This window comes from Halichoerus grypus, chromosome 8 (assembly GCF_964656455.1).
Source record: "Halichoerus grypus chromosome 8, mHalGry1.hap1.1, whole genome shotgun sequence".
Lineage (NCBI taxonomy): Eukaryota > Metazoa > Chordata > Mammalia > Carnivora > Phocidae > Halichoerus > Halichoerus grypus.
The window spans coordinates 48,044,838-48,068,521 of NC_135719.1; the positions used below are offsets into that span (position 1 = coordinate 48,044,838).

The following is a 23,684-nucleotide window of genomic DNA, read 5'->3' on the forward strand; positions in this document are numbered from 1 at the left end:
GCCCATTTTATTTACGGCCTTCGAAATTAAAGGCCCGTGACAGGCCAGTAAAGCAGAGAAGAAAACATGCCGGCTGGCGCCGACGCCAATGCTTCATGACCACCCTCACCTGGATGTAGCGCCCAGACTTAATGCCGGCTTCCAACACTTCCAGGGGAAGATGTTCTGCGTACTCCTTCCCGTGGCTCTCCTGACTCTCATTCTCTCTTTCCCGTCGAGACTGAAGGATAGAGTCACAGAGCTCGTGGGCGGCCTTTAAGTCGGGCCAAAAATTGTCCAGGTAATTCTGCATTTGATGAAGGCACAAGAGAAACGTGGTCGGAGGATGATGGTGCTTCCTTGCAGGAGTATCACCGAAAGTCCTGCACGGGAACTGTGGGCACGCGGTTTGGAGGAGGCGCTCAGCGAGCCTTACCTCCCCGAGCCTCACATTACTGGCTGGTTTTCTACCATCTCACTCTGCCCTGAAGCTGGGCCGAATGACCCTAGGGAGGCCCTTCCTACCATGGAATGCTCACTGGCACTTTCGAATCTCCTCCTGCTCTCCCCCACCCGCTGCACGCACGCACACACGCCCCTGTCCTTCTGCCTGTCTTCACCTGCATCTCATTGCTGCAGACAACTGCCTGCAGTGAATGGAGAGAAGAGCTCTTCTGTGTGCATTCTCGTCTTGCTTTTTCTTTGTTTTGTTTTGTTTTTTTCATCTTGAAACGTTTGAAATTTCTAAGAAACTTAAATAAGCATGTAAAAATGGCAAGGAGGGAAGTGTCTGTGGAAATGTCTCCTCCCTCCCTCTCCCCCCGACCACTGGCTATGTCAAATAAGCAGAGAGGGGCAAAGTAAAGGTTTTCTATTCTTCTGAGGCCTTCCTCTCCTAAGCTCCCAGAGTCTTGGGGACCGTTCACAGATGTGGTAACATTCCTCATGTAGACGTTGTTATTAGTGTGATGACCTGGTATGAAATGTGACTTTGAAACAAGTGGTCAGGGTCCCCTCCGTGTGGACTTACTGTTATTGCACCTTTTGGGGCAATTCCGTCAGAGAGACCCTAGACCAAACGCCCAGCACCACCCGCAAGAGGACGACGGAGTGCTGAGGCCGGCTGTGCTATGTCCAGAGCACACTCCCTCAAACGGTTGGCTCTCACTGAATAACATCAGTTTTACGGGTGTTTTTAACTCAACTTGAAGTCTAAGGTAGAGTCTAGCACATTCTCTTTCCTCAAATTAAAAAGAAAACACATTTTCCTTCTTGCCAATGCCAGCATTTCTCCCACTGACTTCAGGGACCTGTTCAGATCACTTCCTTTCTTTCCCAGTCCTTCGAGAAGTTCTGTCTGTGCTGACTCAGTACCCCGACTCCATGGTCGCTTGCCACCACCAGGCTTTTGCCACTATGAACCGCCTCTTCGCGAGGATTTGTCTCCCCTCTTCCCAGCTCATGTCAAGTCCCCACAGGAAATTCTGGCCTTCCTTCTCATCTGAACTACACAAGTGTCTCCTTTTTCCTGCTATCATTCACCTCTATGAAGCCCTCGGTTACACAGTTTGCTTAGGAGACACTATACACAATAAAACGGCACTCTAGGACTGGACGACAAAGAAAAGTAATTTTAACAAAAAGTAGAAAAATGTAATTTTAGTCAGCTGTCCTCTGCAGGAACAAGACATGATGTATAGCAACAGAGAAAGCAAGTGACACCATCATTAATATCCAGCGCCCCCGGAATTCTCTGGCACGCTAGAACACTTTGTTATAGCAGGGCCAAGAAAATTCTATTGGCAAATCTTTAGCAATACAAGCACCTGGGAACTCTTACAGCGTCTACAATTCAAAATCCAACTTGACTTTCTGTGAACAGACAGGGGTAATGGAGGGTCTCATTCAAGGTTCTGAATCAAAAAACGGATACCAACCATGGGAACTTGATTGGCCAACGGGGCAGACACACGAGGTCAGTAATCTATTGGGAGGTTAACAGCCATCCCACTTTCCCAAAGGGTCCCCCCAAACCAGGAGAACTGTGTTGCCAACACAGCCCAAGGAATGGTCCCCAATAACGCTGCTCCTGTCTGTGATCTGGACACCAAGCTGATGTGACAGCTCTCCCACAGCACTCCTCACCCCTTCCTCTATCCCTACTAACCCCGGTGCACATTCGTAGGTGGGGAAGAGCGAGCAACAGCAGAAAAACAAGGCTGGCCTTCAAAACTATGTTGCGTGGGTGCTCAGAAAAATAATTTGAGAGGCAGCAGAGCAGGGTGGGTAAGAGCTTTGGAGTCAGAGTTCCGGGGTTCTAATCCTAGTCCCACCACTTGCTACCTGTGTGACTTTGTGCGAGTTGCTTAGCCTTTCTGTGCTTTAGTTTCCTCGTCAATAAAATATGGACAATAACATCTACCTCGTGGGCCTGTTGTAAGAATTAAATGAAATAATCCACTTAGAACGGTGCCTGGCATAGATGAGTGTTGGCTATTACTATTAGGTGAAACCATGTAAAACTGCCATTTTGTAGGTCAAAAACAAGAGAATGTTGGCAATTTTATAAGATCCAACCTCATCTCACCATCATCACTCCTAATATTGTTACTGTTAGAACTATGGACGAGTTCTTGGTCAACAGGGGGCTTACTGGGCTGACGTCTCAGATGCTGTGGGTCTTACGGTCACAGGGAGTTTGCCCAAATTTGCTGAAGTCAAGATTGCTTAGTTGGAGAGAAACAAAGACATGGAACTCGTTGGTTGAAGTCTTCCTTCACTCTTTATTTTCCCTTTTCTGTATTGCCACTGGGCCCGAGAGCATTATGGGCACCACTGAGTAAGTGAACACACACACACACACACACACACACTCATGGACACAACAGATGGAAGTACCTTGAAAGAAATCACAAACACTCCTTCTGTCTCACTTCCATACTGCTGAATTGCCTCTTTGTCTTCTGTCACCATAACGATTGGCATCCTATCCTGGCAGTGGTGAAAGTACCACACGGCTGCATTGTATATGCTCCTGGAAAAGCAAAGGGCACGTGAGCCCTCCCAAGACAAGCTGCTGTTTCAAGCTTCACCCTTGGCTCTTAACCTGTTCCCCTTCAGTCGATGCAGACAACCATTCGTTCATTCAACAACTAATTCCCGAGCACCTATTAAAATACGCCCTGGGTTCGGCACTCTGGGGGGACACAAAGATGAATCAGAAAGCACCTGACATCTCTTCTCCCTGAAGACATCCAACTGCCACAGCAACCTCTTTCATTTCTTGATATGGCCTGGAAACCATGAGGCTCTTTTCCTACCTTTTAGTTGGCATGCTGTGATACACAGCATGGCCCGGGTGACTAGCTAAGCTATGTGAGGTTGAAAGGACGACGAACCAAGTCTGGCTAAGAGCAAAACTAGGCTGCAAATAGCTGAAGATCATAATCTAATAAGGTCTGCTATGGAATCACATGAAATGTCTGGAAATCTTCCTGAAAAGAGCCGGAATTGGAAAACACAGCCTAGATCTGAAGACGTGTGTTCGAGGCTGGATTATGTGTCCAGTGATGTGTATAAACTCGGACAGCCGGTATCTGTAGGCATCTGTTCCCCTTTCTGCAAAGTAAGATGCTAGGTAAGGTTCCTTCAGTTTTAGGTCAAAAAAAATTTCAGCCAGGGACACCTGAGTGGCTCAGTCAGTTAAGCGTCTGCCTTCGGCTCAGGTCATGATCCCGGGATCGAGCCCCGCATCGGGCTCCCTGCTCAGCAGGGAGCCTGCTTCTCTCTCTGCCTGCCGCTCCCCCTGCTTGTGTTCCCTCTCTGACAAATAAATAAAGTCCTTAAAAAAGAATTCAGCCAGCATAAAGTGTACGAGCCTGTGTAGTTAGGCAGTATGATCATTCTAAGTACTCACGTGTGACCTAATCTAGAGAAAGATTTGCTTTCCCTTTCTGGTATTGGGCCCTGTGGGAACTCTGGACTATAATTAAGGACTCAGTATGCATCAGTGCTTATTTTACTTTAGAGAATTTAAATATTTAATGGCTATATAGATAAAGAAATACAAGGAAAAAGACGATTTAAATGTTTTGTATGGATAAGACATTTGAGAGCTTAAGATCTCCTTGGCTCTCTGCAGAAGAGCAGAGCAGAGGCTATGGGGGCCCAGCACCTGCGCCCCAGGCCCACCTCTGACTTCGGCTGCAGCTGGGCGGCACTCCCATCCCACCTCGGGCCCGCTGAGTAGTCATCACCCCTGCAGAATGACCCTCAGCTAAAGGCCGAAGTCTTTTACCACCCTCGCCTCCGCCCTTCCAGACAACTTCTGAGGCACATACTGTGCAGCTTCTCAGAGGTTCCCAATAGGACTGAGCCTCAGTTTCCCACAGCAGTAACACATCCTTAACTGCTTTCCCTCCTCCTGTCTCACGCCCTGCACTTCCTCACTCCTGTTTCAGGGAATTGCCCCCCACATCAACAACCCACACCCAACTCCTTGCTTCAGGCTCTGCTTTTAGGCGGATCTAAACGGTGACGCCATACTTCCTAAAACAGCTTTACCAGAATTAACCTACCAGTTTCAGTTTAACAAGACTGGTTGGGATATCAGAGCAACCTATACCAGAAAAACTGAGATGATCTTAGCTTAAAAGTGGACCTTCCCCGCCCCCCACGAGCATTAAACGCCAGCTGACTCACTCTGAGTATCTGTGGCTCCCTTATGACAATTTCTAAAACATACATGTATTTAAACGATGTATCTAAGATAGTGACGCATTAAGCATTTCAGTATTAATCATAGTTCCAGAATAACTGCCGGTTTATTCTAGCATCCTACTTCGATCAACTCCCGGATAACCAGTGGTAAAGAAAGTAAAGAGAGTCAGGCCAACGCCCAGCCATACCTGGTCTGCCACTTTTCCATGGATTCTCCTCTTTCTCGAGGGAGATAGCAGTGCTGCTGGAATTCATTAGCAAAGAGAATGCAATCATGACGTGCATCCTTCAGGAGATTTCGCAATTTGTTATACTGTCTGGGACACAGAGGAGAAAAATAAATCTGACATAGCAGGCTTTCATCTACTGCTAGCTCTTGCTAAGGATCAAAGAAGATGAGGCATTTTAGGACAAAAGACTGATTATTTAAAACCCAAGAAACACTTATTTATATCGGCCTTGGTGCGCGTAGTACTATTGGGCTGTCGTTTCTCAATTTCGCCCGCTAGAATGTGCTCAGGCAGCACCTCATTCATTAGCGTGTGGATCGATCACCCCCGCCCTTTCCCCTTCTAGACTTCTGGCCATTTATTACGGAATTATATGGCCCTGCCCCACACAGCCCCCTCTTCAAAGGCTCAGGCAGGACCAGAGGCAAGCAGAGGTTAGCACTTTATTTTCGTGCCTCACTTTGTTCTATAAATGGCATTAGGCATGAGTACATTTTACTTTTTGCTGGAAGCCTGGAAAAGGACATGTAAAGGAAGTAAGTTTGGGGATTTATCTGTGAATTCTATTTATGCAGCCGCCTCACTTACGCGAATGAGGGCTAGCTTCATCTGTCAGACAACTAACAAAGTTTTAAGGTTTCTCCCATCAGGAGATCCTTCCAGTAATGCTAGCCAAAGTCTCACATCAAATACGCAGCCGCATATGGGTCAGTTTCCAAGACAATGCTCTTCTTTTCTTTTTTTTTTTTTAAGAAGGTGCCTTTCAATAGTCTAGGTAATATGAAATACAGAAAATGTTCACAGTTATCTTAAAGGAAGCCAATTGTTTATTTAAAAATGGACTGATATTAAACCAGATGTTAAATTAACATATAAATTATCCAAGGCAGATGACTGGCATTTAACATGTGTTTTAATATAAAACTTGTGCCCTTCCATCCCACCTCCAGCCCGCTGCCGTGGATTAAAAAAAAAAAAAAAAAAGAGTCTTTTCATTAAAGCAAAGGCAGAACTCTCCAACTTCTCTTCTTTAAATAAATGCTAATCACCAATATCTCTGTCGTCTTAACACTTAATCAGAAAACAAGAAACACTGATTTTATTTTCTTAGTAATTCTAATTTTGAGCTATTTTAAAAAGAATCATCAAGTAATAGCACTTCTACAATTTCATAATAAACAAAAGGATTTAGTTTCATGTCTGTGAATGGCAGCTTTCCTTAACAGCATCCCACTTGTACAAACAAAGGCTGCCCCGCCCCCCCAACTCAGAAATGCTTAGAACATATAATTCGTAATTTTCCCACTTTCACAAAGAGAGATTTAAAGTCAGTTTTAAAAACTCTTAGAGGGGCGCCTGGGTGGCTCGGTTGGTTCAGGTCATGATCCCAGGGTCCTGGGATCGAACCCCGCATCAGCCTCCCTGATCAGCAGGCAGCCTACTTCTCCCCTCTCCCCCCGCTCATGGTCTCTCTTGCTCTCTCAAATAAATAAATAAAATCTTTAAAAAAAATAAATAAAACGTCTTACAATATGCATAGAAGAGTCTACACCACCCCGCTTACAGCCACCATCCCTGCGCAGTGGTAAGGTGAAGACTTTCACTTTCTGCTTTACACATTTCTGTAATGCATGAATTTTTTAAAATGAGCACTTATTTCTTAAGCAATAAAGGATTTTAGAAGAGACTTCATAAACAACTGTAATTATTTCAGAGAAAACACTGAAAAAATATTGCCTATTTTTCCTGATCTTATCTTCCATAGTTTTTGCTCCCTTTATCGACCATCACATTTGCTAGACCCCTAAAAAAGCACCTAACTTAGTGCACTCATTTGTTTGCTAGTTTTCTTCTGTATTAAGCATCCTTCATTTAGCAAACATTTGCTGCATTCCTTCTATGTGCTGGGTCTTTTGCTCCACTGAATGCCCTCAGATGACACCATCTAGACATCTCTTCATCCACAGCACCCTGCTCACGGTGAACATGACAGAATCAGCCAGTCCTCAAAAAAATTAAAACAAGAACTACCAAAAATCTTTAAAAAAAAAGAACAAAACAAGAACTACCACGTGACCCAGCAACTGCACTTCTGGGCATATACCCCAAAGAACTGAAGACAGGGTCTCAAAGATATTCTTATACCAATGTTCATGGCACGATTCTTCACAATAGCCAAAGGTAACCAAGAAGCAATCTAAGTGTCCAACAACAGATGGATGAACAAAATGTGGTGTATACCTACAAGAGAATATTATTCAGTCTTAAAAAAGGAAGTTCTGACACATGCTACAACATGGATAAACCTTGGGGCACGTGGGTGGCTCAGGTGGTTAAGCGTCTGCCTTCGGCTCAGGTCATGATCTTAGGGTCCTGGGATCGAGCCCCGCATTGGGCTCCCGGCTCCGCGGGAAGCCTGCTTCTCCCTCTCCCTCTGCCCCTCCCCCTGCTTGTGTTTCCGTGCTCCCTCTCTCTCTCTCTCTGAAATAAATTAATAAAATCTTAAAAAACCATGGATAAACCTTGAAGACATTATGCTAAGTGAAATAAGCCAGACACAAAAGGACAAACACTGTATGATTCCACCTACATGAGGTATTTAGTTAAATTCATAGAGACAGAGAGTAGGATGGTTGTTGCCAGGGGCTTGGGGGAGGGGGAAATGGGTATAGTGTTCAATGGGTGTAGAGCTTCAATTTAGGGGGATGGAGGAAAGTTCTGGAGAGGATGGTGGTGATGGTTGCACGAAATGTGAATGTATGTACTCAATGTCACTGAACTTTACACTTAAAAATGGTTAAAATGGTAAATCTTATGCTATATACATTCACCACAATTTTAAAAAATGGCTAGACTAAGTGGCAAAACAAAATAAAACAAACAAAAGGGCGCCTGGGTGGCTCAGTTGGTTAAGCGACTGCCTTCGGCTCAGGTCATGATCCTGGAGTCCCGGGATCGAGTCCTGCATCGGGCTCCCTGCTCAGCGGGGGGTCTGCTCCTCCCTCTGACCCTCTTCCCTCTCGTGCTCTCTGTCTCTCATTCTCTCTCTCAAATAAATAAATAAATAAATAAATAAAATCTTAAAAAAATAATAAAACAAAAAAACCCAGAACCACTACCCATTTCAGTGGGAGAAGTGCCATGAAGGGGAAAAGTGCAGGGTGTGACAAGAACATGGGAGGGCCGGGAAGGCCTCTGGGAAGAGGTGACACCTGAGAGAGGGATGAACGAGAGTCAGCGAGACAAAGCACCCAAGGGAGCAGAGGGGGACAGAAAATTCAGGAGAGCAGTTCACGTGCCTGATAAATGTTTCCCAAACGCGTAAGTGAACTCACAACTCCTTGTGACAACAGTGATCCAAATACAAGCCAGCAGTGTGTCAGGACCCACCCTGACATTAGCAGAACCCTGTGACTGTTCTGCCTGGCTCTGTACACATCCCTGGATTTGTTATGACACCTGCACTCTGGACCCTGGGATTCTCCAGCCCTGAACTCCCCCAGGTACTGATGTTCCATAAGTCAGACCCAGGGCGTTTACCACCAAATTAGAGGGACGACACAGCAAAATATGCAACTTAACAAAAAGAATGTTCGCAATTTAAAGTTTCGCTCCCATATATTTTCCTTATTAGACTTGCTGTGCATGCTTCCATTTGTCAGCTACCTATCAGCCGGATAAGACGGATGAACAAATGGCACAAGAATATTAATGGGGAAAGCAGGAAAGAGTGAATCACTCGGAGTGTGACAGTAGGGTTGTCCTGTAGGCATGTGGGCTTATGGTTGTAATTTAATAGGGCATACATACAATATAGTCATATTTTTGCCAGTCAGGGCTGGTGGTGCGTACGATGGGCTTAGATATATGAGTATCCTGCCCGGAGCCAGCAAAGAGCATCACGGTGCCTTCAACAAGTTTGGCCTGGATGACAGGAGAACAGCAGTTTCACAGAGTCAAGTACAATAAAATGATCTGAAGTTTTAAAAATTCCCGTCTTACAGAAGAACCCTAGTTTTCCTGGCCTGGCTCAAGAATTCCCCCAAATCTCTATTATTTAAACAGTTCAATTTCTTACAGGTACGGCTATGTTTACTTTCCTTAGATTGATTTTTGTACTATTATCCCTCAATGGTGAGTTTACCTACAGATGCCACATCCCCTCTGCCTGCTGACTGTATTCTCGGGGGATCAGAAGCGGGCATCCCACAACCAGTCAGCAGACGTACAATACTGTGTTTCTTCAACCAGTTTTTGCAGAACCTTGCTAGGGTGTTTTAGGTAGACTTACTTTCAGAGGTCCTTGAGTTTTCCACAAGAACTTTAAAAGTTTGTGTTTTCCTTTATATTAGGTGTATCTTTTTTTTTTTTTCTTTTTTTAAGTAAGCTGTACACCCAGTGTGGGGCCTGAACTCATGACCTGGAGATCAAGAGTCACATGCTCTACTGACGGAGCCAGTCAGATGCCCCTAGATGGTACTTTTTTTTTTTTTTAAGATTTTATTTATTTATTTGACAGTGAGAGAGATAGCGAGAGAGGGAACACAAGCAGGGGGAGTGGGAGAGGGAGAAGCAGGCTTCCCGCTGAGCAGGGAGCCCGATGCGGGGCTCGATCCCAGGACCCTGGGATCATGACCTGAGCCGAAGGCAGACGCCCAATGACTGAGCCACCCAGGTGCCCCTAGATGGTACTTTTAAAACATTTTCAATGGAGTATATTTTGGACCATCTGAATGCCCTCTAACTGCACTGCCATTTGGAAGCCTCAAAAAGACAACCTCAAACTCATGACCTCGAGCTCCGCCCCTCTGGACCTCCTCCAGTGCTCTCTCTCTCTATCCAGTTATGTAAACCAGACACCCTGGTGTTAGCCTTGATGCCACCTTCTCCCTCCCCTTACATATCTAACTCCATTACTAAGTTTTATAGGTTTTTTTTTTTTTAAATAACAGCTTAACTGAGATATAATTCATATACCATAAAATTATCCCCCCCCTTTTTAAAGATTTTATTTATTTGACAGAGAGAGAGAAAGCACAAGCGGCGGGGAGGGGGGAATGGAAGACAGAGCGAGAGGGAGAAGCAGGCTTCCCCACGGAGCAGGGCGCCTGACGCGGGACTCGATCCCAAGACCCTGGAATCATGACCTGAGCCAAAGGCAGTCACTTAACCGACCGAGCCACCCAGGCGCCCCTCAAATTATCCTTTTAAAATATACAATTCAATAGCATTTTGTATAGTCACAGAGTTATGCAACCATCACCACTAAGTCCAGACATTTTATCACCCCAAAAAGAAACCTAGATCCATTAAGCAATTATTCCCCATTCCCCTGACCCTGGCAACCACTAGTCTACTTTCTATCTCTAGGATTTACCTATTCCAGGCATTTCATATAAATGGAATCATACAAAAATGACTTCTTTGTGTGGCTGGCTTCTTTCACTCAGCATAATATTTTCATGTTATAGCATATGTCAGTGTTTCATTCCTTTTATGGCTGGATAGTATTCCATTGTATGGATAAAGTACATTTTGTGTAACCATTATCAGGTGATGGACATTTGGGTCCACTGCCATTTTGGGGGCTATTAGGAATACAGTTGCAATGAACATTCCTGCACAAATTCTGCACGGACATGTTTTCCATTCTCGGCGTTAAAGACTGAGAAAGTTCTACAGACTTTTACCTATTAAGATGCCATTGGAAATATCTCTTTCTTTCCATCTCTAAGTTACCAGCACCTCTCACACGAACTGAAGTGACAGCCTCTTCTCCACGGCCTATCATCTTTTCAAAATAGGAATCTGATTATATGTATTATCCCACCCAGCTTACGACCCTGCAACATCCCTGGGACCCCTCATCCACGCCACGGCCTTCTTCTAGTTTCTTGAACGGAACAAATCTCCCTCTCCAGGACCCTGCACAGCAGCCCCCTCCCCTGGAAAGCTTCTCTCCTTTCTCTGCCTGGTTTACTCCTACCCACCCTGGAGAGCCCAGCACAGGCATCTCCCTCGGGAAAGCTTTTCCTCGCCTCCCTGGCGAACGCGGGCTCTCCTCAGGGCCCGTGGCTCCGTGGCAGCTCTCCATCTGTTTGTGTGATTAGCTGAGTACCACCGTCTCCCCCGAACACCGTGTCTGTGTCTGTTCAGCACGGCAGCCTCGGTGCGAGCATGGTCCCGGCACGCACAGTGTCTCAGCAAATGTTTGTTGAATAAACAGATAAACACCTGCACACAGGAATGAAGGCAATGGACAAGACAGCCTCACACTCATCAAAGGACCCCTCACGGAACAAGTGTGTGAGGATCGGCAGAGCATGCGATTATCCCGAGCAATCAAAAACGTGACTTCTTTCATAATGTTTTCTATAATATATTTAATATACTTAGGAGAACAGGCATTTTCCGCATTGATAGTATCGAAATCAAAATACAAAATCATTTTAAGTACAGAACCAGATTGGAGACTATGTCTTTTTACTGGGAAACTCAACTCTGGTGATTTCATTTCAGTAGAACAATGTTATCGGTCACGTTAAATTAACGTTCATTTGCAGTCTTCTTATTTTGTAAGCTTTGTTTATTTAATGTGAAGGTCAATTTGGGTTTAGGGTTGCAGTAAGTACTTAAGCATGAGGACTTTACATCTAGATTTATGTTAAAACATGTTTAAGTAACTAAGCAAATTAAGACTGGGTGTCTAGGAAGAAAAAAGTTGATAAAAAGTCTTAGAAACAAAGACTGAGTAATACCAATCTATTGGATGGGGAGTTGGATCACTTGACTTCTTAGATCCTCTCCAACTATAATATTCTCTAATTCCAATCTTATGTTATATACTGAGAAACAGAGGTGTGAACTATTGAGACTCTAAAGCTATAAATAAATAATTCAGGAGGAGGGCAAAAGAAGAAAGCAAGGCATCCTTACACCAGACACTAGACCAACCAGGTATTTTTAACTGACAAGGCTTTTTTAAGCAAAAATTGTTCCTCAAAGCGTATCAAATAGAATGAATTATTTACTAGCATCTCAAATCTCCAAGGAAGAACGGAAAAACACAAGAAAACATTTTCCAACATTAAATGAAGCAAAACACCAGAGGGCCAATGACTTACATTTAACACTTAATGAAGTCCAAACTAATAAAGCGAATTCCCTGAATCTTCTACATTCAAGGGCTGTGATCAATTATAAAGTTAGCTTTCGATATAGGACACTTTTTAAGGCTTCGGTAGTTTTGGTCATTTAGCTCTTTGAACCTGAATACAACTGCCGGCTGCTTACCGGGTAAACAAAGCACCAAGTCCCAAACGTGCTGATTCCTTTGCCTGCCTCTTCTTTCTCTTCATCAATTACGTTCAGTACCCCTGCTTTAAGACCAATCTCTCTCTCTCTTTTTAAAGATTTTATTTATTTGTCAGAGAGAGAGAGAGCACAAGCAGGGGGAGTACCAGGCAGAGGGGGAGTCAGGCTCCCCACTGAGCATGGAGCCCGATGCGGGGCTCAATCCCAGGACCCTGAGATCATGACCTGAGCTGAAGGCAGACGCTTAACCAACTGAGCCACCCAGGTGCCCCTTCACTGTGGCCTTCTTAATAATGTTTTCTTTTCTCTAGCTTACTTTATTGCAAGAATACGGTATACAACATATAATATATATAAAATATATGTTAATCGACTATGTTATCGGTAAGGATTCTGGTCCACAGTAGACTATTAAGTTTTGGGGGAATTGAAAGTTATACATGGATTTTTGCCTGTGCAGGGGTCCGAGCCCCTAATCCCCACACTGTTCAGGGGTCAGACTTTTTGTACTCCATAAGGCCTGGAACTCTGAGCTCAAAATGTGCTTACCAAATGGGAAAACCAGGGTGATATCGTATCAGCCTATTTCACAACTGCTCATCCTTTGTTTTCACATTTAGTATATTTAGAGACACGGTAAAGCGGTGGAAAACCAATAGTTTTTCATCAAGTTAACTACTTTTGAAATGTTCAGGAGAAAAGCCATTTAAATTCCAATTCTTTGCTTTTGAATGTCCCAGGAATTGGTTTTTAAAACAACCCTTAATATTAAAAATATTTCAGAAAACAGAAGTTGAAAAGGCTCAGCAGAGTGCTTGCAATCCGAATGACAGCAACAAATTGATTTTAGTAGCAGAAATTGAAATACGACCCCTGGAGCAGCGTTCAAACCTGGATGTGTATAAACATCTATATCTTTGTGTCTGAGCAAAATCAACTTCAAACTCATTGAAAAATATTCTATCTGAAAAATCCGCAATCTAGGTAATGCACATTTTTTTGAACTGAGCATATAATAAGGACAACTCATCATTTTCATATACAAACAAACATACTTCATCTTTTACCACCAAACTCTAAAGAAACCAGAACATTTAAAAAAGAATAAACACACAGTTTCTCCTTTTTAAATAACTAGGGGTGTTAGAGGTTGGATGTATAATTGTAATATGCTGTTTCTATGCAGTCTTCACGTTCAAATCATAAATCCTTTCCCAATGTTAAATGAAGCAAAACCAGTTTTTAGGTATTTGTTTAAAAGGTAAACAATTGTTCTTCATTTAGGTATAAGGCAAGCATTTTAGACTGATTTCAATCAGAAATCACTTGGCAAATACAATGGGTATGGTTGGTAGTTATACTAGTAATGTAAAAATAAAACAAGTTATTTCTGCTTTCCTTAAATAAATCACTACAAGTACAATTTGCATCCACAATAAACAGTTTAAAATATAAAATAAAATACTCCCCCCCCTCAAAAAAAGTATAGGCTTCTGAAACAATGTATCTAAAAAATACATGCAAACCCAAAGCCAAGAATCTTAAATACCCATATACTGGGGACACTGCAGTTGATCGATCTACAGTCAGATCTCTTGGCCAGGTTGTTGAAGCAGAAATATAAAATAATGTCACTGCATTCCTCACCAGCGAAGAGAATACCAAATTAGTTCAAAAAGTCCTTTCTGACAAAATAATGAATTCCTCCCCATCCCCTCCAACAAGGGACCTTCTCTAAAGGGGAAGAGAAAAATATGCCATATCGAAATAAATAAATAATGCAAAACAGATACCTGCGGCCTTTTTGATGCTGCACAGTTTGACAAGCCGTCTGCATGAAAATAATTCCCTTCAGCTCTGGGAACTCAAGGATCTCCAGGTAATCTTGAACAACTTTCCAATCTGGGATCATGTAATGAGTCACATCACTAGACAAGAGTTTCCCATCTAGAACATAATTCAAAATGTAAGCGATTAGACAATAATTGCGAACCTGGCTTGTCACTCCTTCAATGTCAAGGTGCTCCACTCTGCAAAATAACTTCCAGTCTTAACTACACCCTGAAGTTTTTAAAGGACACGACAAACCTACTTAGGTAGAGGCCCAGAGTTCAGGTAAACTCAGCATCTTCATTTTTCTGAAGCTGTGCTAAGTAAAAGCTCAACGTGGTTTATGGTGTGGCCAATGGTGCAGAAGATGACTCATTTTTTAAAAACAAACAAATCTTTAGCACGACCTAAATATTTATTTCTGTTAACTCACCGACCTACACTCACATTCAAATGGGGTCCCCTGAAATATACATGTTAACCACCTGTTTATGCCTAGCAATTTCAAGCGGGTTCTGAGTCTCAAGCTTGTGTACACGCTCAGAAGTCTCCAGGGGCCAGAAAGCCGGAATCGACTGGAAAACATGCTCAGTTGCAAGCAAGGGCAGTGGTTAGGCTTTCCACCCAGCCCGCATCTCAGGGAGCCGCTTAGCCAAGCTGTAAATGAAATGTTCACTTTAACCCTAAACTGAGGATTCCCAGTACTAAGGACCCCCAGGCTCCTCTCCCACCAGACAGAAGAGAACCAGTCATCTTCCTCGTTAAATCGGCCACCCTTGCAGCTGAGAAACCAAGCGGGCGAAGGTCTAGCGCACAGCAGCTCCAAATCCAACTTCCCCATGACCTTCCTGTGCAGCGAGGGCCCAGACAATTCGCAAATTGTAGTGCCGACGGCTCTGCACCGGCTAAGAGTCTGAGGATCTGGGCTGGCAGGTCAGAACATTTGTGCCAAGTAAGAGGTGTCAAACGAGCGGCAGCAGGCGCTCTCCGCCGTGCGGCCCGCAGCTCAGCACCCCCCCATTTCACCACCACGCCATCCTGGGGGGGTGCAGAAGAGGCAGGTTCCTGCGTCCCCGGGCCCCTCGGAAAGCCCCGCTCGCCGGGCCTCTAGGCTGTGGGGGCGCCGGGCTCTGGGCCCTTCCATTCGAGAGGGGGGCCGTCGGGAGGGCGGGCGTGGAGAGCCCCCGGAAGCAGCGCGCCACGGCCGTCGGGGCGGCTCCGGGGCCGCGGGCCTCTCGCTCCCCACCCGCAGCCCCGCCGCCGGGCCCGAGCTGCTGCCTGGGCGGGCGGAGGCCCGGCGGCCTCGGCCTCGGCGCCCGCGCGACCCCGCGCTCCGCCCCCAGGGCCCCTCCCTGCGGACGCCCGGCCCGGCCCCGCCGCCCTCGCTCCCGCCGCCCAGGGCTCTCCGCGCTCCGGCCCGGCCCCGGCGCTGACCGTTGCGGCAGGCGGCGGGCTGCGGGCAGAGCGGGCTGTTGCAGGGCACGCTGGGCCGCAGGTAGTGCTCCCGCACGATCCGCAGCGTCCGGCCCTGGAAGGTCCTCAGGAGCAGCACCTTCTCCCGCTTCTGCAGCATGCTGGCGGTGCTCGGCGGGTCACGGCTCCGGGCCCCGCGGGGCCGGCCCGGGCGAGCGGCCGGGAGGTGGCGGGCGCGGCGCGGCGCGGCGCGGGCGGAAGCGAGGCCGCGGCTCCGGGCCCGCCCCCTCGGCCGGGCGGCCTGGTCTACGCGGGCTCCTGGGCACCCCTGGCAGCCTCCAGAGCGCCCCGAGGGGCACCGGAAACGCCCTAACGGCCGAGGCCGCGGCTGAGAGCCGGAGGCGGCCGCGGGAGGGGTGCTCCAGCCCCGCCTCGGTCTCTCCCCTGCCCACCATTGCCTGGGGGCAGGGAGAGGTGGCAACCGCCCAAACGACGTAGGGAGATAAAGATGTGTGGACTCTGTGGAAGCTGAAGTCTTGTCAAGAAAGTATTGGTCCAACCCTGGAGGATCATTAGATTTTGTTGCTACCCCCAGGTCCTTACGGGCATGGGGACTGCTGGGTGGGTAATTATTAGTGTTTTCTGTTCCTCGCTCTTGCTTTCCTAAAAGAGCTCAAAGATTCAGCGAATAAGCCAGAAATCCTGCCAGCCCAGCATTTTTTCCCCCCTCTTAAAAAGTCGTATTTATTTTTAATTTCATGTATTTTTAATCCATATGAAAATTCAAACAATGCAGATAAAATGAAAACCAAGCCATTTCCTTGAGGTAAACACTATCTGTTCAATCTCAACTCTGTGGCATTTGCAGCCTCTGGGAAAGCAACTTTCCTTTAAACTTGGAGACTCGGGCACAGTTTCTTCTGAGATCACACACTCTTGGCTGGATGCAAGCCTCTGTTCTTCCAAGCCCTCAACAAAGAGTTCTTCCAAGCACTCAACAAGCATTCGTATTTTGAGCTGTACCAGAAGCATTACATACAAGTGTCACATTTAATTTCCACAAGTTAATGGAGTCACGCATTATTATCCCCATTTTACAGGCGATGAAACAGGATTAGGGAGGTTAAGTGGCCAAGGTTACCCAGTTATTAAGTGGTAGAATCAATATTCAAGCCAGAATCTGGCTGAATTCAAAGCAGGCTCTTAACTAATTACTGTGTTATTCACAGATGAATAAAATATAGCTTCTGAGACTAAGGACTTTATAGTCTACTTGTTGAGCTCTAGTTAAGGCAGCTCAACCAGCTGGCTGGGAATATCAGAGCTTCCTCTTTGTTAAAAAATATTTTTTTCCAAGTAAATTTAAAGATCAAATTGGCTTTATTTAAGGATTTATGAATCATACAGCATCGCGTCTAGCAAACCGAAAAGGAGCACCAAGGAGCTGTGCAAAATGGAAGGGGTTTTTAGGCAGGGAAGGGCTTTTTAGGGAAGAGGAAAAAGAAGTTTTTAACAGAGTGGATTGTTTCAGACAAGGTTACCTTCCTTTGTGGGAAGAGTGGGGGTCTGTCATGCGGAATACTTCACTAGTGCTGATCAGATAATTCCAGATAGTCTGGCTAAGGTCACATTCCTGGGAGAGGCTGAAACTGCAATTAAGCCTTGGTTTGCTGTCACGGGGGCAATTTGGGGCCTATTGTTCCTTTCTTTTTTCCTCTCCCTTCTCTCTCAACTGAAACAGGTCATCAAAATTGAAGGCATTAGCGCACCTCTCAGCTACCGCTCTGGGAGTTCTCACAGGTTTTACTGATCCTCTGTGTGATTTTCACAGGTCAGGATGTTTTTGGCTGAATCTCTGTGGTATTCGCATGTCCAGACTCCAGGTTCACCATTTTCTAGGTGGTCATTTTCTTCTTTCGTTTTTTGGCGTTCCAGTCTTAGGGAGATCATTTGCTTGGTGGTTCCTGGCTATACACCTGCATTTAAAGCTTTTTAAAAGATTTTATTTATTTATTTGAGAGAGAGAGAGAGCAGGAGCGGGGGAGAGGAGCAGAGTGAGAAGCAGACTCCCCTCCAAGCAGGAGCCTGATGCGGGGCTCGATCCCAGGACCCTGGGATCATGACCTGAGCCCAAGGCAGACGCTTAACCGACTGAGCCACCCAGGTGCCCCGCGTTTAAAGCTTTTGAGGGAATGTAGTGTGCCAGGGAGACCACTGTGATTATTATAAGCAGAATAATTCTCAGTGTTTGGAGTGCACTTTGGAGCCATGGTCCCCAAGACCCAACCCAATCAGAATCACGTAAGTCAAAGAAAGAGCCCCATTGAAGCAGTCACCTTTTATTATTTTTTTTTTATTTTTTTTTAAAGATTTTATTTATTTGAGAGAGAGAGAATGAGAGAGAACACATGAGAGGGGGGAGGGTCAGAGGGAGAAGCAGACTCCCTGCCGAGCAGGGAGCCCGATGCGGGACTCGATCCAGGGACTCCAGGATCATGACCTGAGCCGAAGGCAGTCGCTTAACCAACTGAGCCACCCAGGCGCCCCTGAAGCAGTCACCTTTTAAAGCCAAGCGGCACGTGTAGTGATCCTGTGTAATTGTTTCAACTTCTCCAGAAGTGTTAATCCAGTTCAGCAGGTGGTGTTGACCACAGCACAGATAATCCTTGCTCAGCTGAAAGGTAATTGAGGGCTATCTGATTATCAAGAACAACTTTGGCCACAGAGTCTGAGGATTTTTGTTGGGCAGCTGTTGTCTTAGCAGATTCTGCAATATTTTCAAGAGTTAAAGACAGGTTCCTGATCGTATTCGTATTTACATTTATTCCTAGCCGAGGATGTAGGGCCCTGTGCAAGGAAGCAAATCCTGAATCCTGAAAGTTTCTTGGAAGGTCCTTTCTAACTTGACAGTGTAAATTCAGGGGGGCTGAGTAGTGAGGTGGCTTAGTTTGTCTGAGAACTGTTAGGGACACAGGGAACCTCGGAGGTATTGCCCAGCTGTGTGTCAGCCATCCAGACATTTAGAGACCCAAGGAGAATGATAACCACCACAGACAAAGATACACCAGACCATTCTGGTTTCGGTGGTTACCATCAATGGATTCACACACAGGGATTGTTGCATTTGCCTGTTCAAGCCAGGACTCAGGTGGATTTTTAGTGTATTTGGGAAGTAAATCTCCTAGCACCACATAGTTGTTGTTCTAATTATCTTGCAAAGATGGGTGCTGCTGGTGAGTTCTTTTTGTGATTGGGGGCAGATCTGAGTTAGATAATCATGAGAATGTCGGGGTGCCAATGGACTGAGATTTGCATAGGTATTTGTGTCTACTTGGGTAGGAACAGTTACAATTAGAAAAAGATAAAAACAAGGCACTGGATTTTTGGCTATAAGAGTTGAACTCGAGAAGAGACTTCTAAGGGGGGGTTGTCTATCGTTGTGGTGGCATTGGGAATAGAAGAGAACTTGGTCACAGGAATGACCAAGGGGTTTCTAGCCTCAAGGACAGATTAGAATTTTTGATGACAAATTCAATAATTTGAAAGGTTACCCTCCATAACAATGGTCTGGGAGATACAGATGATGATATTATCTTTCCAGGCCAATGCCGGAGTAAAGGAAAGAAAGAGAAGAAAGGATTTCATGTTTAAAGTATGAAGTCTTGGGGCACTTGGGTGGCACAGTTGGTTAATTGTCTGACTCTTGATTTTGGCTCAGGTCGTGATCTCAGGGTCATGAGATCGAGCTCCGCATGAGGCTCCCGGCTCAGCACGGAGTCTGCTTAAGATTTTAAAAGATTCTCTCTCTCCCTCTCCCTCTGCCGCTCTACAGCCCCCCGCCACCACCCCACTCTCTGTCTCTCAAATAAATAAATAAATCTTTAAAAAAATGCAGTATAAAGTCTTGATCTGGCATCTTGGGTAGAAGCAGTCTACATTGATGTCAGCCACTTGTTGGAGGTTTCTAGCATCTGCATAGGACCAGATGTCAGGTGGGGCCTTCTTTACCTGTGAGATGCGCACCCAAGGCTCAATGCCTTCTAGTTTCACAGCAGTGTCAGGAACACTTGGTAAGGTCCCTTCCAACAGGGTTCAAGGGCTGTCTTCTTCTGATGTCATTTCCAGAATACCCAGTCAGCAGGCTCCGGACTGTGACCAATAGGACCCTTTGAGTTGGGATCTGGCAAAGCTTCCTTAACCTGTTGATGACAGACTTTGGCATAAGACATTAGCGATTTATAGTAATTGGTCATACTAGCTTGAGAAAACAGGGGATCAGCAGACAGTTGTAAACCAACAGACATTGGTTGACTGGCGACTATCTTATGCGGAGTGAGTTTACGTTTCCCAAAGGGGGTCTGCAAATAGTCCACAAGACCAGAGGCAATACTTTAGGCCAAAAGAGTCTAGTAGTTTCAGCAAGTTAAGATTTTTTTTTAAAAAGATTTGTTTATTTAGAGAGAGCGGTGGGAAGGGGCAGGGGGAGAGGGAGAGAAAGTCTTAAGCAGACTCTGTGCTGAGCGCAGAGCCTGACACGGGGCTCGATCTCATGACCCTGAGATCACAACCTGAGCAGAAATCAAGAGGCGGACACAAATGACTGTACCACCCAGGTGCCCCAAGTTTAGAGATTTTTAAGTTTGAGGATCCCGTTTGTTCTCTCGACCTTGCCTGATGATTGAGGGTGATAGGGACAGTGATAATTCTAAGAAGTTTGTAAGATTTTTGTTAAAGCTTGTAGATTTGCCCACTGAAGTGGGTGCCTTGATCACTGGAGAGTGTGGAAGGTGAACCCCAAATGGGAACCATGTTTTCCAAAAATTTCTTTGCCTCTGTGAGGGCATCGGCCCTGTGGCAGGGGGAGGCTTCAACTCATCCAGAAAACATACAGACAATAACAAGGACAGATCGATACCCCATACTAGGTGGCAGTTGAATGACCTCCAGCTATGGTGCTCAAAGGGTCCCGAGGGAATTTTGAGGCCTCTGGGAATAAACATAGTTTTTCCAGGATTATGGACCTGACAGGTCAGGCATGGGTGGTAAACGGTTTTTGCAATTTTGTGGAAGTTTCTCCACAATTATTTATTTATAATATGAATCACCTTAATTGCTCCATGGCGGGTAAAGGAATGCAAAAACAGGAAAATGGGATATGTCAGGGAGTGGGGAAGAACCAAGTGGCTGTTTACCCATTGCGGTCTCTGATTCAGGAGCAGACTGTTGCCACGTTACAAGGAAGACACCAAGATGGCAGAAGTCTGGCAAGGAGGGGTCAGGAGCAGAATGGACTTCGTCCACATCTGTTGCTACTGCCTTTGCATGAGAGTGAGCCAGGGCATTTCTCTGATGCTCAGGTTCTTTTTAGTGTGAGCCTCAATTTTGATGACAGCAATTTCAGAAGATAAGAGAATAGCAGTAAGAAGTCATTTATTTGTTGTACACTTTTGATTGGGGTCCCAGCGGATGTAAGAAAATCCCTTTGTTTCCATAACATCTCCAAATCATGGATGACCCCCAAGGCATACTGGTTATCAGCATAAATATTAACAACTCTTCCTTTTGATGATAACTGGCATGCTCCAGTAAGGGCATGGAGCTCTGCTGGGTGGATTTAGCTCGTGGGAGGTTATCTCTTTCAAGGAGCTCCTATTGGGTAGTAACAGCATAACCAGGTTGGAAAATCCCTTTCTCATTTTTATAGTGTGACTCATCAGCACACAAAATTAGATCAGGATTAGTCAAAGTGGTGTCTTGTAAATCAGGATGCGGTGTCACGAAATGGGACATTATTACCTCACAGTGGTGGGGTTCACCATCAGGCAGGGGTTGTAGCTGGAGGGATTAAGGACGTTGCCACATTTAAGATGTAAATTAGGCAGCAAAAGCAGACGGATCTTAGAGGAGGAGTCGGCTTGCAGAGAAATACTGAGTCAATTCAGAGTTAAGAAGGCTTAGGGCCGCGTGTGAAGTGTATAAATAAATGTCATTTCCTAAGGCTTCTACCCACTTTGTAGCTAGGGCTGTTGCCTTAAGGCGGTTGGGATAGGCAGGAGCAACTGAGTCCAACTGTGTGCTGTCCAAGGCAGTAGGTCTGTATTCATTGCCATGTTCTTGCACAAGCATTTCCTGGGCTTGTGTTTTTCTGTCATGCACAAATAAGGGGAAGGGTTTTGAATAGTTAGGTGGCTCGAAGACACGCAGTTCTTGCTGTGCTTGTTTTCGTCATAGAAAGGCCTGCTCATGTGTATCCTCCCAAGGCAGGCATCCAGGGACTGAAATTTTAGTAAGTTCATAGAGTGGAGAAGCCAATAGAGAAAAATTAGGAATCCATAGTCTGCAATAGCCAGCCAGGCCTAGAAATACATTCACTTTAAAGAGTACGAGTAAAGCCAAATGGCTTTTAGGGACTTCAGGGATGAACAAAGGTTTACAACAGTGAACCACCTTGAGTCAGGTAGAACTTGCTACAAAAGGGTGTTTGGACTTGGAAAAACTGAGAAACAGGGAATAGCTATCTTGTGTGTGTGTGTGTGTGTGTGTGTGTGTGTGTGTGTGTGTGCTTAAGATTTTTTTTTTTTTTAAGTCATCTCTACACCCAATATGGGGCTTGAACTCACAACCCCAAGATCAAGAGTCACATGCTCTACTGATGGGGCCAGCCATGGGCTGTGAATAGCTGCCTTGTTAATAGCTCTCAAGTCCTGGACAAATCTCAAGTCCTCATTAGGTTTCTGGACTGGGAAGATGGGTATGTTACAGGGGCTGGGACAAGGAATGATTAGGTCTTCTACTATTGGTGTGAGGCTTTGTGTGGCCTCAAACTTTAATGGATATTGAAGCCATTTGGGAAGAGGTTTAGTTATGTCTATCTGAATTTTTATAGGCTCTGAACTTTTTATTCTCCCAATGTCAATATTAGAAGTAGCCCACAGAGGGGCGCCTGGGTGGCTCAGTCAGTTAAGCATCCGACTCATGATTTCAGCTCAGGTCATGATCTCAGGGTCATGAAACTGAGCCGCACGTTGGGCTCCGCGCTCAGCTCAGAGTCTGCTTGAGATTCTGCTTGAGATTCCCTCTGTCCCCCCCCCCCCCACTTGTGCTCCCTTTCTCCCTCTCTCTCAAATAAATAAAATCTTTTTTTTAGAAGAGCAGAGGCCCACAGATTTTTGGGCATCTTGATTAAATCAGGAGACTTTGTTGAAATTCTTCCTCTTCTGTGTCAAGGACATTGTAGGGAACATAAAAGATCAGGTTCAGGTTGGTCAAGAAATTCTAAGGTGAGGTCTCCATTGGAGGCAAAATGTATTATCCCGTTTAATTTAGAAAGGAGATCTCTACCGAATAGATTAACTGGGGCTGTATCACACAGCAAAAAGGAATGTTTTTCAGTGAAAGGTCACAGAGTCATTTGTACTGCTTGAGATAGAAACTCTCTCTGAATTTTATTAGATAACCTTCCTATGGAAACCTTCTTTTCACTCTGAGGGATTTGTTGTCCTATGAGAGTGGGATTTAAAATAGAAAGCGTAGCTCCAGTAGCTACCAGAGTTCGGCAAGATTTCCCATTAATTTTAATTTTAGTCTCCCCTAGACTGTTTAAGGGGATTACTGGTGGCAGAGTAATCTGGAGGGTCCCTTGGAGTCCCATCTACTCTGGGCAGGGACGATATGGGGGCCTCTTTTGGGGGCAGATACGAAGGCATTTGAGTTGATGTGAAGGAATTTGTATTGGGCCTCAGAGGACAATCTCTTTTCCAGTGTCCCACTTGATTACAATAGAGACATTGATTTCTGGGCCAGGGTTTTGATAATGGACCCCTAGGAAGGTGTAATGCTGGAGGCCCAGGTATCATTTTAAGTCTCTGGCCTTGGGGCTGTTGTAGCTGTAAGGCCAATAGTTGGGTGAACTTTTTTATGGTCTTGCTTCAAAGTCCTTTCAAAGTGCTCAATTGTGGTCATGACGTCAGTCCAACTGGTGGCTTCCCATCCTATTTTCTGCCTTTTTATCAATCCACTAATCTCAAGAGATAATCCATTTATAAATAGGGCAGCTAGAGCAGGTTGGGTGACCTAGTTTATTGTATGGAACCTGGAGGCTGTAGGAAGACAGCTTCCATCAGGGTTTTAAAGTCTGCCACAGGTTCATCTTTCTTTTGTTTGCATGTTTGAAAAATAAACCAATCAATGTGGCCAGGG

The 23,684-nt window shown here is 45.4% G+C and overlaps 1 protein-coding gene across 8 annotated transcripts in view; it reads right to left on the reverse strand.

Annotated features, from left to right (window-relative positions):
* Window positions 1-15,796, reverse strand: part of DIS3L (DIS3 like exosome 3'-5' exoribonuclease) — a 32,690-nt gene extending 16,894 nt beyond the window's left edge. The window contains exons 1-5 of one of the 8 annotated variants that reach the window (XM_036087143.2): window positions 15,507-15,796; window positions 14,036-14,189; window positions 4,887-5,015; window positions 2,878-3,013; window positions 110-286 (exon numbers count right to left, since the gene is read on the reverse strand). In XM_036087143.2, the coding sequence (XP_035943036.2) occupies window positions 110-286; window positions 2,878-3,013; window positions 4,887-5,015; window positions 14,036-14,189; window positions 15,507-15,645 (735 nt within the window). In that variant the 5' untranslated portion in view covers window positions 15,646-15,796. Of the gene's footprint in view, window positions 1-109; window positions 287-2,877; window positions 3,014-4,886; window positions 5,016-5,516; window positions 5,647-10,918; window positions 11,070-14,035; window positions 14,190-14,330; window positions 14,511-14,557; window positions 14,761-14,803; window positions 15,362-15,506 lie in introns of those variants that run through there. The other 7 variants (XM_036087138.2, XM_036087139.2, XM_036087141.2 and 4 more) reach the window with 7 other exon arrangements.
* Between the last annotated feature and the right edge of the window lie 7,888 nt (window positions 15,797-23,684).